Raw genomic sequence first — 16,218 nt, 5'->3', positions numbered from 1 at the left:
GATTGTTCAGCCTGGAGAAGAGGAGGCTCTGGGGAGACCTTACTGTGGCCTTTCAATACTTAAAGAGAGCTTATAAGAAAGATGGGGACAGACCTTTTAGCAGGGTCTGCAGCAATAGGACAAGAGGTAATGGTTTTAAACTAAAAGAGGGTAGATTCAGACTAGATATAAGGAAGACACTTTCTACGATGAGGGTGGTGAAGCACTGGCACAGGTTGCCCAGAGAGGTGGTAGGTGCCCCATCCCTGGAAACACTGAAGGTCAAGTTGGTCAGGGCTGTGAGTAACCTGATCTAGTTGAAGATGTCCCTGTTCACTGCAGAGGGACTAGATGACCTTTAAAGGTCCCTTCCAACCTAAACTATTCTATGATTCTGTGACCCCTTTCTAAGGTGTATCTCAACCAAATATCTATCCTAGCTTCACTCCAGGGGTATTTTAGTTTACCGTTGATGCGTCCTCTGCAATCCCTTGCTATATTTTTACGAGCTATATAATGCTTTTTGTAGTCTACCTTTTCCCTGATGGTCTGTGATGTGTTTTTTTTCATTTGTGATATAGCAACCCCAGTTCATCAATGTGGAGTACTCATTAAATAAAATATGAGATCGATTTAGAAGTTACCAGTATTACTGGAAACATGAGACTTCTCACAATGTCTGCCTATTTTTAGTGCTGATCAGAACCAGTAAGAGCTGTCCAAATCATCCAAACATTCTTGTTTTTAAAGCTAATTTGAGATCACATCAGTAGTATATTGGTTAATATTTCCTTTGGTTTTTTAAGAGTTTGGTTCACAGTTGTTAGTTTTATTAGATGCGGCAGCAAGTGCATGTTTGTGTGAATTGTTTCAACTCAGGGATTATGAAACCATTTGTTCTTTTTCGCTTTGGTGCAGCTTTTTATTGAAAACTGCAGATATGTTGAAGTCTAGTCTTTTTTTTTTCAGGAATGCATCTTTCAGTGTTTTTCTCCAGGGAGAAGTCTATTTTAGCAAAATGGTTTATGTCAAAACATTTCAACTTTGTACTTCTATTAATTCTGTGTTGTCTTCAGGTTTTTGTTACAGTGTTAATTGCAATATTTAATACTGTTTCTATATTCACAGCTTTTCATTTTTGTATTCAGAAATAGGTATTGAACTTTATTTGATGGGAAAGGCCAACATTTTGTATTTGCTTTCTAATTCAAAACAAAATCACATTTTGAAATGCTGGAGTTTCTCACAGAACAGCGGTTTCAGGCCAGATCTATTGAATACCACAGTGGGTGTCTAGCACTGAAGTACCCAGGCTTTACTTGCCCCTTGATATCACTGTTGATCAAGTGACAGTCTGCAGACAATATCATACTTTTTCTCTCATTCCGAATGTACATTTTAATTTTGCTTATGACTGTTGGAAATTACAGTATTATCCATTAGCTGTAAGGTTAATACCACTGGCCAAGCAAAGTAGCGTTATTATTAAGAATAATAATTCATCTGCTATGCATGGTAATAAACACTGTAGAAGGACAGGGTTCTTCAGGGAGATGCTATTGTCTGAGTAATACTGTGGCACATCTCCAGGACTTTTACTTTGTTTCAGGAAAAGTAAGTTAGAATCTGTTTTTAATTTTTCTCTAAGAAAGTTCAACATCATTATTTTCGCCAAAAGTGAAATGGCCCAACTGCCCTCTTTAAAATTTAAAATGATTTGAAGTCAAGAATGGGCAGCATGATGGTAGATGTAGTCTAGAGTTAGTAATTCGGGACTATGCAATATGGAAGAGTCTGACTTGGCTTTATGACTGATCTGAATTTTGCTGTCAGTCATGTTATGTTGCCATTGATTGCATCATCTAGATATCTCAAGACTGTTGGCTATAAGGTTGAGTTAAAAGAAAAGATGACTATTAGCATTTGATTACAAAATCTGCCAGTAACGAATGTTAAAAAGGATGGCTCAAAGGTCAGCAGAAATGTCTACCAAACAAGCAGATTTTATTGCTTTCAGTGGCTTCCTTTGCACAGTACAGCAAGTAAAGTGCACTACTGCTACCTTAACGATACACCCTTGTGGGTTGGTTAAAATAACTGTATTAATCCTGCTTCTTCATGTTAAGTTCTGCTGTATTCATTGTGGAGCTTGGAAGTTAGTTTTTCATCCAGTATTTGAGTTGTCAGGATTCCTCTTGGAGCCTTCTTTGCGACTCCCCGTATCACTGGGGAAGTTGTTTCGTAAAAGCAGTAAGAGGTGAATACATTCAAGCAGAGAGGAGAGTGGTCTGTGTAATCTTCATAGCAGAATTGCTGAAGGACTAGCATGAGCATTGAACATTAAAGCAGACCTGTGAGAACAGTGGCTTAGAGTGGACAGCAGCAAACATAATGCCCTTGTCTAAAAATGGCAGGGGAATGGTCTGAGCCCCCACCAGCTTTCCGGAGAAGGAGAGACTGAAGAGCTTAACGGGAAAGAAGTGATAATTAAAGATGTGAAGGTTAATGGAAAGTAGGATAAATGTTGATGAGGTTTTGCCAAAGGTGGATGCTGTCAAACGATCTTCATTTGTTTTTGTAATTAGTTCTATGGAAATTATACAGCAAAATTTTGAGATTTCAGTAATGCAGCTGGTAAAGTGTTAAGTAAGATATTATCAACTGAAATGGAATTTGGGAATTGGAAATGGACTTGGGACGGGTTGGAAGTACCAGACTGAAGAGAAGGTAATGGTAGCATTCCTCAAAGATCCTGATCATCTTTAATACTTCATGAAGGACCTTGGGTTCAGCTGTAAGAGAGTGCTAATGGGGTTTGCTGATAACACAAAGAGGCTATCATCATAATAGAGGAAAGCTGAGGGGTAGCATGCAGCAAGAACTGGATGCCAGAAGTATTTAGAAGTGAGCTGGAATTCAGTGATATAAAATGCAAGGTCGTAATAATGGGAGCATGCTCTGGTAAGGTGGGATCTCATCAGCTGGGGAAGCCAGGCAAGGCAGTTGCTGGCGTGTCACCCATGGCTGGCTGAAACTGAGAGCCCTCAGTGGAAAGCATCTGGGAAAAAAAGCATTATCCTCTTGATATGCACTGAGGCATTTCCAGCGTGCAGAGAAAGGTGGTGATATTACCGCCTGAGGTGGAGGTAGGGTGTCTTTTTGATGTCCTGTACAATTCTGATCATCCACATTCTGCGGAGTAGGTTAAAATTGGCACAGATGCAGAGAGGGACTACTGACTAGGATAATCAGGGAATGAGTTGCTGAAGACATTGAGAGAGCTTGTCTTGTTTATCCTAGCACAATGAAGCCTGAGAGGCTGTGTAATTACTGTCTGTAAATATCACAGGGAAATAAATACCAGGGAGGGAAAAGAACAGTTTAGGCTAAAGGCCAGTGTTCTCACAAGAGCAACAGTTATACCACTGACTAAATAAATTTAGTCTGGAAGTGAGAGAAGTGCTCCCTGCCGTCAGAGCAGTGACGTTTTTCAACAGTCTTACCGCTGGAAAAGCGTGAGTGAGAAAGCTGACTGCTTTTAAGATGAGCTCTATCAGCTCTTGAAAGAGGAACAGAAATCATTAGCAAATTCCTCCCAGGCCCCCTTCTGCAGGAGAACGTCACGGCTGCTAACCCGCCTTTTCAAAGGCAGCTGTACATGGTCTTGTCCATGCCACTTGCTTTGTCACTGGAGATGGGAGGACAGGACCGCACGGTGCAGCATTCCTCTCCCTGCTAGGCTGCTTGCGGGAGCCCCGGGAGCAGTCTGGTCTTGAGGCACATGAGAAGCCACCACCCGGTGATGGGGAAGTGGGTGCCCTTGTAGTATTCGTTCATAGCCCCACTGGTTATCGAGGAGTCAGAGAAGTCTGTGTTAGGGGACAAATCCTCCTGGCGTGGGACCACCTTGGCAGGAAGATAGCCTGATGAGCATGTCTACCCCAGCTGTAGCCGGAACAAACATTTCTCACTGTGAAAGAGCAGTGCCTATTCCGTAATATCTCCTGGGTGCTGTATTTGGCGTAATTATAACTGGTATAATACAGGGTTTATCATGTGAACACTTTTGGCTTGTTAATAACAGGTTGTGAGGAAAGCAAGTGGAAGGAATGAGGAATAGCTCAGGGAAGGCTGCTCCTGGTAAATGATGCGCAGCAATGCCCAGGATGCTGTTCAGGAGGATATTGCCTTTGGGATCCAGCTGATTAACAAAGCTGGTTTAGCTGTGTGAGGCCAGAGCTAGAAGCCAGAAAATGTATAAAGGATAATAAGCAGCTTAGTCTCCCACTCTGGGGAGATGAAGCAGTTGCTGCGGAGGAGCTAGTGGGTGTGTGACAACCCTAGACCCCCACAGCCTGCGGTCCGGGCACAGGGCTGGGGTGCTGGGTGGCAAAACCCGAAGTGGCAATGACAGCAGTGCAGTAAGGGTCCTTGGTGCTGTGTATATTTGATACACACCTTGCAAGGGAAATGATAAAACTAGCTTTGCACGTGAAGCGTTGGTGGAGAAAGAGGTGAAGGAAGTTCAGTCCGCGCAAAGAGGCACTTGCTAATATAACCAAAGGAAGCGACAGCAGAACGCAGAAGAGGTGGTGCCTCAGATGGGGAGAGGTACAGCAGGGAGGAATTTTGATGCTAAACAGAAATTTGCTGGAAAAACAGATTTTTGAGCACCATTGATATTATTTGTAAAATTGTGTCAAACTTGATGACTAATTGTATTTGAGGAAAATATGTATGAAAACATTTCATCTTGATATTTTCTAACTTAATGTTTTAGAAACATTGATGTGTTTTGACAGTTTCAAAATAACTTTATTTTAAAATGACACGTAATTTAAAACTATTTAAATTTGAAAAGACCAAAAAGTAAGAAAAGATTGTTTAATCGGCTACGTTGAACATTAACTAGACATTTCATTTTTTTTAATTAACTGAAAAACTCTGTGTTCCTGTATAATTTTGTGCCCCACCATCTCATTTCCTGACTTGTTTTAATCACAACATCATTCAAATCAGAGCTGCAATTATGCCCAATTTGTGTTACTTGGATGTGCAGCCTAAAGCTCTTACTATATTCTCTGCTTCTTCTTGCTGTCCAGATAGCAGCAGTGATGAAAAATAACTATTTCCCTGTACCTTTTTGCAAAGGCAATTATTTTTGTCATAATTTTCCATTTAAACTCGATTGAGTGAATTGCTTCATTGTAATCTACTTGCTGATATTTCACAAATGAAGCAGATTCCCATCTTTTCTGAAGAATCAGAAAGTGTTACATTCATGGGAATGCTGCAAGACCGATCTCTTTACTGCAGCTTTCTCTGGATTGAGTATGGTTATTTTCCTTGCATTTTTCAACATTACATTCAGTATGAATTATTCTACAGTATGTCTGTCTGAGTAACGTATTGTGGAATATACTGGGCAAGGTACTATGGCAAACAGCTGCATGCAGTTTTGTATACTTTGGTTGTCTGTTCTCTGCTGCTGCAGACTGACTGTGTATCTCCAGTGGACGGCACAAAAAAATTAGAACCACCTAGAGCTCTTTATCTGAAAGAAAATGGAAATTGCTTTGCTCTGTATTCAATAGCAAAGGATTCAAATATAGGTGAGATTTAGTTTAATTTTGAAGTGTCTGCAGGAAGAAAACATTAATTTTGCAGGCTGTGCTATTAGACTAAAAAAAAAAAATCCATATTTTACCTATTTAATTAAGTAATTTAGATTTATTGTAGTATTGATTTCACTGGAAATTGTGCAGCGACGTGTGAAATTCTGTTACAGGTCATACAGCAGAGTGATAGTGCTGGCAGACAGAAGTTTCTTAAACAAACTCTGCCTTCCACCTGGCTGCTGTGCTTTCTCTCGTAGTGATACGTACCTTTTTACTAACTTTTCCCGTTACTCAAAAGTGGGTTTTTTTCAGAATCACTCTACTAATTCATCTGTGTTCCAAGGTTCTGGGCAGGGCTAAACACTGGTAAAAATAACCTCTTCTTGTTTGCTCTGGTAGACCCTATTTCACTGATCTCCACATTAAATTTCAGAGTATTTCCTCCATGCACAACCTTTTTTTTAAATTTTTTTTATTCATTGCCTTTTAATCTCTCTCTTCTTTCTTATATCATTCAAATTTTACATGCTTAAGAATGTGAGCTTTGTAATGAGGGGCTGAGCCGTCAGCAGCAAGTGAAACTGAACTGGGGAGTAGCTGGGAAGCTCCATACCTGGAGTCCTCTACCAAGTTCCTCAACAGGAGAGCTCTTTCAAAGGTCCCAGGCAACACATGGTGGCAACCCTTGGAGAAAACGAAGTCCTTGGCTGAGTCTGGTGGAGGAAACCTTGGCTGTGAATGCTCTGGTACTGGCTACAACATACACCCATAACATACACCCATGACAAAGTAGTTCCCCCTCTGCAGTCAACTCCAACACCTGATTTGAATGGTTTAATACAGTGATTCAAGTGTAATGAGTGTATGAATAAATCATAACTTTTTTTAAAGAGCTAGAAGATAGAGGGGGAAAAAGCCCCAAACCTGTAGCTATTCCCTTGATTGTTGACTAGGATGTTTTCTTATGTAACGCAGAGGTTTTCTCTGTTTCACAGACAGTGGAATAAGTTCTAGTTCCTGTTTCCATAGTCCATGCTTATTGTCATTTCTGTGAATTTCTTGGCATTTGTTGAACAGTCAGATTTCTGTGTGGAACTGGGACCAGGAGTGACTGTCTCAAGCAGGTAAACTGCTACATGCAGGCACCTGTGTAAATGAGTGTTGAGGCTTATCTCTGTTTGGGCCACAGAAGGTTGAAAGGAATGATGGCTGAACAGCACTAAGATCTCTGTGTTCTCCTTCATTTTTGTAGCTTAAAGGCTTGCACCACTGTTACGAAAAGAGGAGATGTGTCTCCCTGTGTGATCTCCAAAGAGATAACTGGTTAGAAGAGCAGCTGATGAGCTTGTCTAACTTGATCTGCTGGATCACTGAGAAAAGCCAGCATTTGAACACTGGCATCCTTGTGGCAGGCAGTAGTTTTCCTGTTAAACCATGGACTATCATGTATTTGTCCATGCTAGCATAACTATGTGTGTTACAAGGCCTTCTTGAGTCATGATGTAAAAGCTAAATGCCTCACTTTGTGTGGTAACAGTTCAAGCTTTTAGCTCTGTCATTGCCCGCTTCAGTTCCCCGCTACGTTGACCAAGAGAGTAGCCAATGGAGTTTGCTCATTAATGAGATCTTTTATGCTACAGGGTCCACTGAGTCTTTTCCCAGCTGCCTGCATTCCTAATGCTATTAGTTAATGCCCTAGGTACAATGGCTAAAAATAAGGAATCAGGGAAAAATAGCATGTTGAACATTAATCACCTCCAGAACCACTATTTGCTGCTAGTAAATATCCCATTGCATTTTTGTACAAGCATAAAGGTGTAGGTCCAATAAATTCAGCTGAAACGTTATTTGAAGGGAGGGCAGGAAAGGCCCTTTTGAGCTCCTTTCTGCCTCCCCTTAAAAACAAAATGCAGAAAACCAACAAGTCAATAGGAGAACAAAGACATCTGGCCCCTGGTGACTCTGTAGAGTACAGTACTATGATCAGTTACTTTAAAGTGTTCATCTGACCCCAGCAGGGTAGTCTGTGTCATCTGATTAGATGCATTTCCAAACTGTATAAAGCAATTGGAAATGACTGAATTATAGATAAGCATTTCAGAAGAATAAATTCAAGGCTGTTGGACGTTAATGTAAGTAACTCTTGCAGTGTGACAGCTGGTGGGCACTGTAACATCCATTCAGAATCTGGGGAAAGGAATTCCCACCTGTGTGCCTTCGAGACTATTAGTAATAAAATTTCACCCAGCATTGCCCAAATTTTCTGGATCTATTCAGTCTGGCCTTGGTAGTGCCAGTTTTATGGCCATGCTACTGCTGCCTAGAGAGGATCTGAGGGCTAAGGAAGTGAATCTAAGGACTTCTTTCCCAGCCCATTCATGCTGAGCTCTTATAAATCTCTGTGCTTCAGTTAATTTGTGCCTTGGTTGCATCAGTTCAACAGTTTGGGAGGTCCTGTTATAAATCAAATCTCGTCAATGAACTGGACCATTTGGGACAGAGGGAGAGCAAAAATGGTTGATTTATTTCTGTTAATCCAGACCATTTCCATGTTCTGGTTTTTATTTTGTCCCTACAGGTCTGTTAGCACAACTGAGAGAATGGTAAATTTTAATGAGGGAGCAGAAACAAATAGCTGGCATGTAAAAAAAGAGGACCTTTTAAACTAGTTTTGCCACAGAGAAAATTATGGTAGAATGATGTACTGTGGAATGGTACCTAAGGTTCATGTTCTGCAGGGAAGCTTATTTACTGATGGACAGTAAATCTTTAGCAGGAGCAGAGTGAGGACATGGTGAACACTCTTGAGCTGTTATTTTTGGTGGCATCTATTTTTGGGTACTCCAGTTGCAGCTGATGAGGATGTATAAGGGTATTTACATAGAGATGCTCTGAATACAGAGGAAGGTTGTGACACCTCCATCACTGGGGGCTTGTAAGTACTGATTAAATTGAACATTTACCAGGAGTGGTTTGTATTGCTGATCTTTGTGTGGTTGATCCTGCCCAGGATGGGCTGGATGAACTTGATTGACTTTTCAAGGTTCTTTCCAGTCGTGATTTTTATGATTCAGTGGCACATGAGACATCCACTTCTCCCACTGGAGCGATGAATTCTCAGCATCCTTGAAAAGCCAAAGTCAGTGTGTGCTGAATTACCGCTCCAGAGTTAATCAGTGTTCTTGCAAACGTGGGTAAAATTGGATGGAAGGGGGAAAAGTTAAAGAGCATCGGGATTCAGATTCAGGCTCATATGTGTACATCCTCCTGCAGAGGAGTGCTGTTTTTCTTGAACAGCAACACCTATTTGCAAAAGGCTGCAGGGAGGCAGGGTGAGTGGTTCGCTGGAGAGGGAAGAAATGCCACATGTCACTTTGCCCTGAGAAAATGGACCTGCTTCAGTTCTCGCTGGTGTTACTGGTAATGAGCGCTTGATGCTAAGCAGCATCGCGCTCTGTAAATGAGACCAGTTCTCACTCTGGATTAGTTTGAACTGGCTCCTTGCACTCTAGAATAGAAAACCTGTTCTCTGCCTTTAGTGATCAAACTCTTCTTAACAGTGAACAGCCCTTTTGTTTTGGGTTTACGAAGTAGCTTTTCCTACTCCTCTCCCTTGAAAGCTCTGCAGAGAGGAATGGCTGTTTTGCCACGGGAGGTCCTGTCCTAGAGTGCTACTGTTGTTGGTCTTCTGTCAGGTTGTCAGGCTTTGATGACTTGGGCATTAAAAAAACCCAAACAACAAACCACTCCTCTTTCTAAACTAAAATAGCCTAAGAGCAAATTTTTTTAAAGCAAATTTTAATGCAATTAGTTATGTCATATTTTCTTTCTGAAACCCCGTAATAGGGCTCACGTTTTTTCTGCTTGAACTGAAGCTACTTCAATATTGTTATCTTTTAAACAAAATTCAGCACCAATGGTGTCCACTTGAGATCCTGGATAGATGTAAAAAAAAAAAGAGGTCTTGAATATTCAATAGCTTTGAAAAGGGCTATGCATGTTTTTTAGTTTAGGGCAGTGTTTCTCAGCTGAGTTCTTTAATGCATCAGAAAAATATTCCTGAAAGAAGCGAAAAACTTAAAAGGACATTTGTGCAATTTCTGTTTATAAGAGCAAGCAAACGAAACAGGGAAAATAGAGGTAATAAAATAACTGTCAAAGCTGAGCCTAGATTTTACTGGGTTGTAAATGAAAATCATGGTAGCAATGCTATATGAGAAAGCACATGGCTCCTCAACAAAAAAAGGCTGGAAACTGTGATGTAGGGCATGTTTGCATGTGTGATATAAACCATCCTGATACCCAAGCCGTGCCCAAATAATTAGTACCTCTGGCTGACTTAGTGAGGTGCCACCTAGAGATAAAAGCTTTGGTTGCAGAAGACATATGGCCACAATCTCTGCACAACACTGCATTGTCCAATGTAGGTAGGTCTCTACTACCCAGATCTCCTCCGCTCACCCTCTTCTCATGCAGACTTTTTGGTGGGTCAGAGAGCCCTTGGAGGAGGCTGCTGGGCAGCATGGGTTGCAGGGTGGGTCTGGCCCCTGGTGCTGGGGGTAGCGATGGTGGGTTGGGACCGGACCACAGCCCTTCCCACAAGGTCCTTCCACGTCACCTCTGGTCACATTGCTTTCATCTCCTGCTCTTTTGCCCTCCTGGGCATGAGGGGCAGCAGTCTGGTACCTCCTAGTTCCCAGTCAGTGCCAATAAATGATATACTCTACGTATTCCTTCAGGACAGAAAATTTTTCACCAAGATTACTGATCCCAATCCATAGTCAAACCCAGCAAACGTGCCGTTCGCTCTTTCCCCGCCGCTGCTCAAGCACCCCAGTCCTGTGCCTTTCTCCTCCCTGCCCGGCTTGTGCCACTAGCCCTCCTCTCCTGCTGGGGACATGGCAAAAGGAGTCGACTTCAGCTGCTGGTTTGTGGGGCAGTGCTGCACTGGCCTGGCAGCACCGGATCTGGCCAGCCCCAACCCAGGTCTGTGGAGCTGCAGCAGGATGAAAACAGTGCCCCAGGAAGAGGGGCGAGAGGAGGAGACTCCTCTCTTTCTCCCCGCACAGGTTTTGCTGACAAGCACATCTTCTTTCCTCCCTGGCTCTAAGCTAAGGCAAGCAGCACCCTTCTGTGTGTGTGGCTCAGTGTTACACAGTGGCTTTTGCAACCCTTAGGGGTTAGGAGAGATTCCTTCCAAGAACTGGGATTGTGGCTGCAAGGGCTAGACTGCACAGCTGTTGGATGCAGCTGAGTTCAGTAAGTATAAGGGCTGAGACTATTCTGCATCTGTCATCTTTTCCAGCTGCCTGGCTCTTCGTTTGTAGCATGTTAACGTAGGACTTTTCATCTTGTATGCCCTCCAGAACACTTAATCAGAGTGCTAAAACCTCACAACACATGTCTGAGGCCAGCAGGACTCCTGACCAACTCATCCAGCTTTCACTGCATCATTTGCAGTGGAGGCAACTGAGGCACAGGAGGGCTGGAAGACTTGAGTTTGTCCTCAGGAGAGGTAGAGCCTGTCCTGCATGCAGTTTTAATAGTGGCATTGCTGTCATTATTACCAGCATGACACTGTTTTATTAGGAAAACTCGTTACCCTAGCACAGTGGAGCTGCGGATGTAGTTACAGTATGACTACACCGCTGTAGTTAGTGGGGTAACAGCAGAGATTACTAACCTTGAGTATCTTCAAGTGTGGCCCATACTCACGTGGCTGGGCTGTCCTCAGCCCTTGCAGGGCTGGGATCTGAACCGTTGGTGCCAGGGCTTCAGTGAGACCCTTAAGCATGGGCATCAACATCCTCCATAGGAGAGCCAGGACCCACCTAACGGAGAGGCAATGATGCTATCAGGGAAGCTGAGAGGCTCGCATATGCTCACGCGCAAAATCATTTCTTATCAACATTGCAAGAGTATCTACAAAGACCATGGTACGTACTGGGTTTCTGTGAGCACAGTCATGTAGGTGGCTTCCACACAGCATCATTTGTGTTCCTCTGACTGAAACCCCTAATGAGAACAATTACTAGTTTGAAGCATGCAGAGACTGGAAATTACAAGGAAGGGTGAACAAGGTTTGTGCTGCTATCACAAAGGCACCCTGAGAAATGTTAAAGCAGGCTTATTCTAACAGTTACTGTGAGCATGTGAGATATTTGTACTGAAGCTGAGCAGTGTGTGGTTTCTTACAGTCATTGATGTAATCCACTTTCAGGATGGCACTATGGGAGGAAGATGATCTGTATGGGTTTTTCTCTATGAATTTCTATCATAAGCAGAGTTGCATACCCTAGATCAAATTTTTAAGGTCAGCGGTATATTTTGTTAAGGTATTTTTTTTCTACAGGATTGTGTTCTTTGGCTTTGCTATGCAAATAGGCTTTTTATTGGATAATCTGATTCACTTTTTGACTCATATTTGAATGCTCTCTTCTCTTGTGAACAAAAGATTTCTGTGACTGTATCTAACAATCTGCATATGAGCAAAGGGTCATGCAGCTGTGTCCTATGTGAAATATGAGTAAAATGTAAATAACCCATTTAACTACCAATCCTGACTAGAGATGAAATGGCAGGGCAAACTGGGTTTAAGATAGAGTGCTAATCAAAAGGAGGCATGACTATCTGCTAAAGGCTGGCTTAATAGGAACACAGTAGGAAAAAGAAAACAGTATTTCAGTCTATATGGCTAAGTGTATAGACAGCATACGCTACGGTCTGACGATAGAATTACATCAGAACCAGCCTCAGAACAAACAAAGGACACCAAAAGAAGTTAATTATGCCTCAGGGGGGAGTAAAATATCAAGGGTATCAACTTATGGCAGAAGGAAGGAAGGAAGGAAGGAAGGAAGGAAGGAAGGAAGGAAGGAAGGAAGGAAGGAAGGAAGGAAGGAAGGAAGAAAAAATCTGTGTTGCCTACAGTCAGTCAGTTCACCTTCAAACCTGAAGCTCTTTGAGCTTAAATAGGATGATATTAAAGACAAAGGCAACATACTGCCATCTTAGAAGTTCAGCCTCATGTCTTTGTCCAGTGTTCAGCAGTATCTCTTGCATCTGAAGTTGCAGTGGAGTTCTCAGCTGCTCTGAGCTGCCTTTTAATCACCTTGGTGGTCCACGCTGTTCTGCTGAGATCTGTCCTGGTTCAGGTTGCCTGCAGATCTTTTCAAACAGTCCAGGCATTGCGGGATATTTAACACCTGACCTGTGCCTGTTACAGTTCCGTGGAGTGCAGCCTTTCAGGATTACATGAACTTAAATCTAAAGATGCTGGCTGGGTTCTTATATAGCAGAGTGCTTAAGCTCAGCTTTATGAGCTGGTGTGCATACATACATATGTTTCAGTCATATTGAATCAACGCATTAAATAACATGTGTTGCTTGGCTTAAATATGGATCTTACGGTGGATTAAAGCACATTTTGCTGAAGCGAAACCCTTAGTGTTGTGCATTCTCATGTAAAATCATAGAGGGGTGTCAAGGTTTAAAGCTGGGCTGGCTATTAAACGGACAACAGATGCTCCCTGTTAACCCTTTCCTTGCCCCAGAAGGGGAAGGAAAAGAGAAAAGGGAGCGAGACTTAAGGGTTGGAAAGTTAAGACAGTTTTAATAAACAGTAGCAATGAGAGTATAATAGTAATAGGAATAATTAAATGTATACAAATATATACAAACCCAAGATTGAGCTCCCCTGATGACGATCACGTCACCACTGGTGCTGCAGGGCAGGCCCTGAGAAGTCCTGGACTGGACTCAGTGGCAGATGGGAACTGGATTCAGGAACACACAGATTGGGATCGAGGACAGGAGGAAAACGCAGAGAGTCCTCTTCAGATGCAGGCCGTAGAAGAAGAGAGAGCGACCCTTGTGATCCCTCAGCTTTAAACTGAGTATCACGTGTATGTGATGGAATACTGTGTTGGTCAATTTTGGGTCACCCATCCTGTCTGCTGCTCACCGCAGGTGTGACCCTTGTGCATCCTTTCACTTGTGGACCATAAAAGACTTAGCAGTGTCCTTGGTTTAGTAGGAATCAGTATAAGCAAGAGCTTTTCTGCACACCATTCATGACGTTGCCTTAGTAATAACTATAAACTTCAAGCATTATCAATCTTAGAAGTGGACACAGTCTGAAAAACATGTAGTTAACTTCAGAAAGTGCAGTTACTTAGAAGAAACTTAGCTGAAAGGAAAAATCACTGAAAGGAAAATTGTTTCTGTCCTAGTCCAAACCAGGACAAGGGGGCTAATTATAACTGCTTGTTTTTTTTCAGTACTAAATTTTCATTAAAAATGACTGATTCTGGTGGCCACTGACAAGTAAAATCTGTGTCTGCTAATAGTTCTGTTTTCCTTAGATCTGTTTTCCTAAAGCTTTTGGGAGCAGATTTAGGTTCAGCATGTTCAGCTTGATTTAAATTACTGTCAGACCAACATTTTACATGTACCTTGCCTCTGTGAAGGATGCTGTACAACATGCTGGCTGAGGGCAAATCACAGATTTATAGATTTAGGGCAAAGGGGAACATGATGACTGTGGCCCTGCCCAGTCCATAGGTTCTTTTATTTAACTCAGCAGGTTAAGGTTAACCGAGAGTGCATTTTTGGAATGACATCCAGGCTTGATTTAAAGACTCCAAGTGCTGCAGAGTGTCACAGTCATTGGGAGTTTGCTCCAATGGTCAATTACCCTTTCTCTGAAAAATACCCTTTCTCTGAAAAATCTGTACCTTATATTTTTGGAACTCTCTTTTCTGTCTTCTGAAAACTGTGTCTTGCTGCTTGACTTCCTCAGCAGGACTGGGGAGCCCTTTATTTTCCCAGAGATGTTTCTTGTGATTGTTAGTTCATATTTTCATAGTGTCAGAAAAATTTCTTCATACTCACAAACCCAGTTAGGCAGACGTATTTTACACCCCAGTATTCCTGTGCTAAGGGTCTGACATAATAAAAGTACTCCATCTTAGAAAACAGTCGATATGACTGTGGTGCTTTTTATTTTGTTACTAACCACTGGTTTATGATTAAATATAATTGATGACTGGGATATTAATACTGGGAAAGAAAGGGTATTGGGTATATGCGGTACTTATACTGTAGAAATCATGGTTCCTTCAATCTCCTCCAAAACATTATTTTCAGTATTTCCTTGAATGTGTCAAACATGCTTTGCACATGGCTTGAGTTCTCTGTTACTTCTTTTTCCATAAACAATTCCCGTGGAGTCATATGGCCAGATGATATCGAAAAGGTGTCTGGTCCATGCCCTTGCCCCTAGGCAAGATCAATAATTACTGCGAGCCTGTATGATCTTCCTTTCATTCTTTTCTACTGAGAAGTTGAAATACAATCAACATATTATTTCCACAGAGAATGGAAATTATAAAAAGAAGGGTTTTCAGAAAGCCTGAGCAGTGACCTGTGTCCTTTCTCACATGGTTCCCTTAGAAACCAAGTAAGATCAGTGGGAGTCACTGTTGATAAATCCTGCCTCAATGCATTTGTCTTGCTGCTTTATGAGTAATTATTGTTTCTGTTTTCTCCTTAGGGCTCTTCCTGCAATGATGCAGTGGGTCCGAACTCAGAAACCAGGAGAAAGTGGTGTGAATATTATTACTGCAGATTTTGTAGAACTTGGTGACTTTATCAGCACAGTCATAAAGCTCAACTATGCCCTGGATGAAGGTGAAGATGATACTACTTGATAGTACTGTAATATGTGTGTTGCTGCATTATTTAGAATTAAAAAAAAAAAAAAAAAAAAGATTGCATTTTAAAAGAATTACCTTGTAAAACACTGATCTTCCTATAACACGCTGAAGTGTTTAGGGCTTTAGTGGGTGGGCATAGGGGAAATGTTTTAATGAATTATGATCATTTTTTACATTTGTGTTTCATGTGAAGAGCAAAACTAAACATGTTTACAGTGTTTGAGAAAAGAAGGCCATTTACATGTTTTCTGTGAGGTACCAAATGTGATTCATGTGTCTCCCATGGTTATGAACAGTGCCAAGAAATTTGCTGCTTTCAGAGCAGTGGGATGTATGTTTCCCTCTGCCTGCCAACAGCAGGATTCCCGACGGTGTGAGCATTAACACCGGGAGACTAAGGACACTATATCTGGCTCGAAAATTTTAAGCTGCTACATTTCATCTATTAGGTGGTTTAACTGATCGTATTTTCAGTGAGCTACAGGTTTAAATGTCTTTGTGAAGTAAATCCGAAGTCATGCCTCTAACACATGCATAACCAGTGGACAGTAAACATGATGTATTATGTAGCTTGTACAGAGCACAGATTAAATCTTGCTTGCTTTTCATTCTCAAAATGGGGATTTCCAATGTCTTTGCCTCAGGTCAAGCCAGCAGATACGCGGTGCTGGCCTAACTCTGTACTAGGAGCTACCAGTGAGTATTTTCCCTGGTTCTAACAGGAACAAAGTTAGGCCAGCTTGGAGCACCACTTCCTCCCAGGGTTAATCTTATGTAAGAGCGCGATCCAAAGTCTACTGAATTTAATAGGAAAATTTCCTGTGTTTAGCGTGGATTTGGCATAGGATCAGTAAATTGTGTGTACTGTAAGGTGGGCAGGATTTTGTCCCATAGTGGAAACTGCT

At 41.9% G+C, this 16,218-nt stretch overlaps 1 protein-coding gene across 1 annotated transcript in view; it reads left to right on the top strand.

Moving 5' to 3' along the window:
• Positions 1 to 15,307, top strand: part of PLCXD3 (phosphatidylinositol specific phospholipase C X domain containing 3) — a 98,255-nt gene extending 82,948 nt beyond the window's left edge. The window contains exon 3 of the mRNA XM_068423312.1: positions 15,151 to 15,307. Coding sequence (XP_068279413.1) covers positions 15,151 to 15,307 — 157 coding nt within the window. The remainder of the gene's footprint in view (positions 1 to 15,150) is intronic.
• The last annotated feature ends 911 nt before the right edge of the window (positions 15,308 to 16,218 follow it).

This window comes from Nyctibius grandis, chromosome Z, assembly GCF_013368605.1.
Source record: "Nyctibius grandis isolate bNycGra1 chromosome Z, bNycGra1.pri, whole genome shotgun sequence".
NCBI lineage: Eukaryota > Metazoa > Chordata > Aves > Nyctibiiformes > Nyctibiidae > Nyctibius > Nyctibius grandis.
Note: the sequence above shows the minus strand (reverse complement) of the source record. Positions and strands in the feature narration are given on the sequence as shown.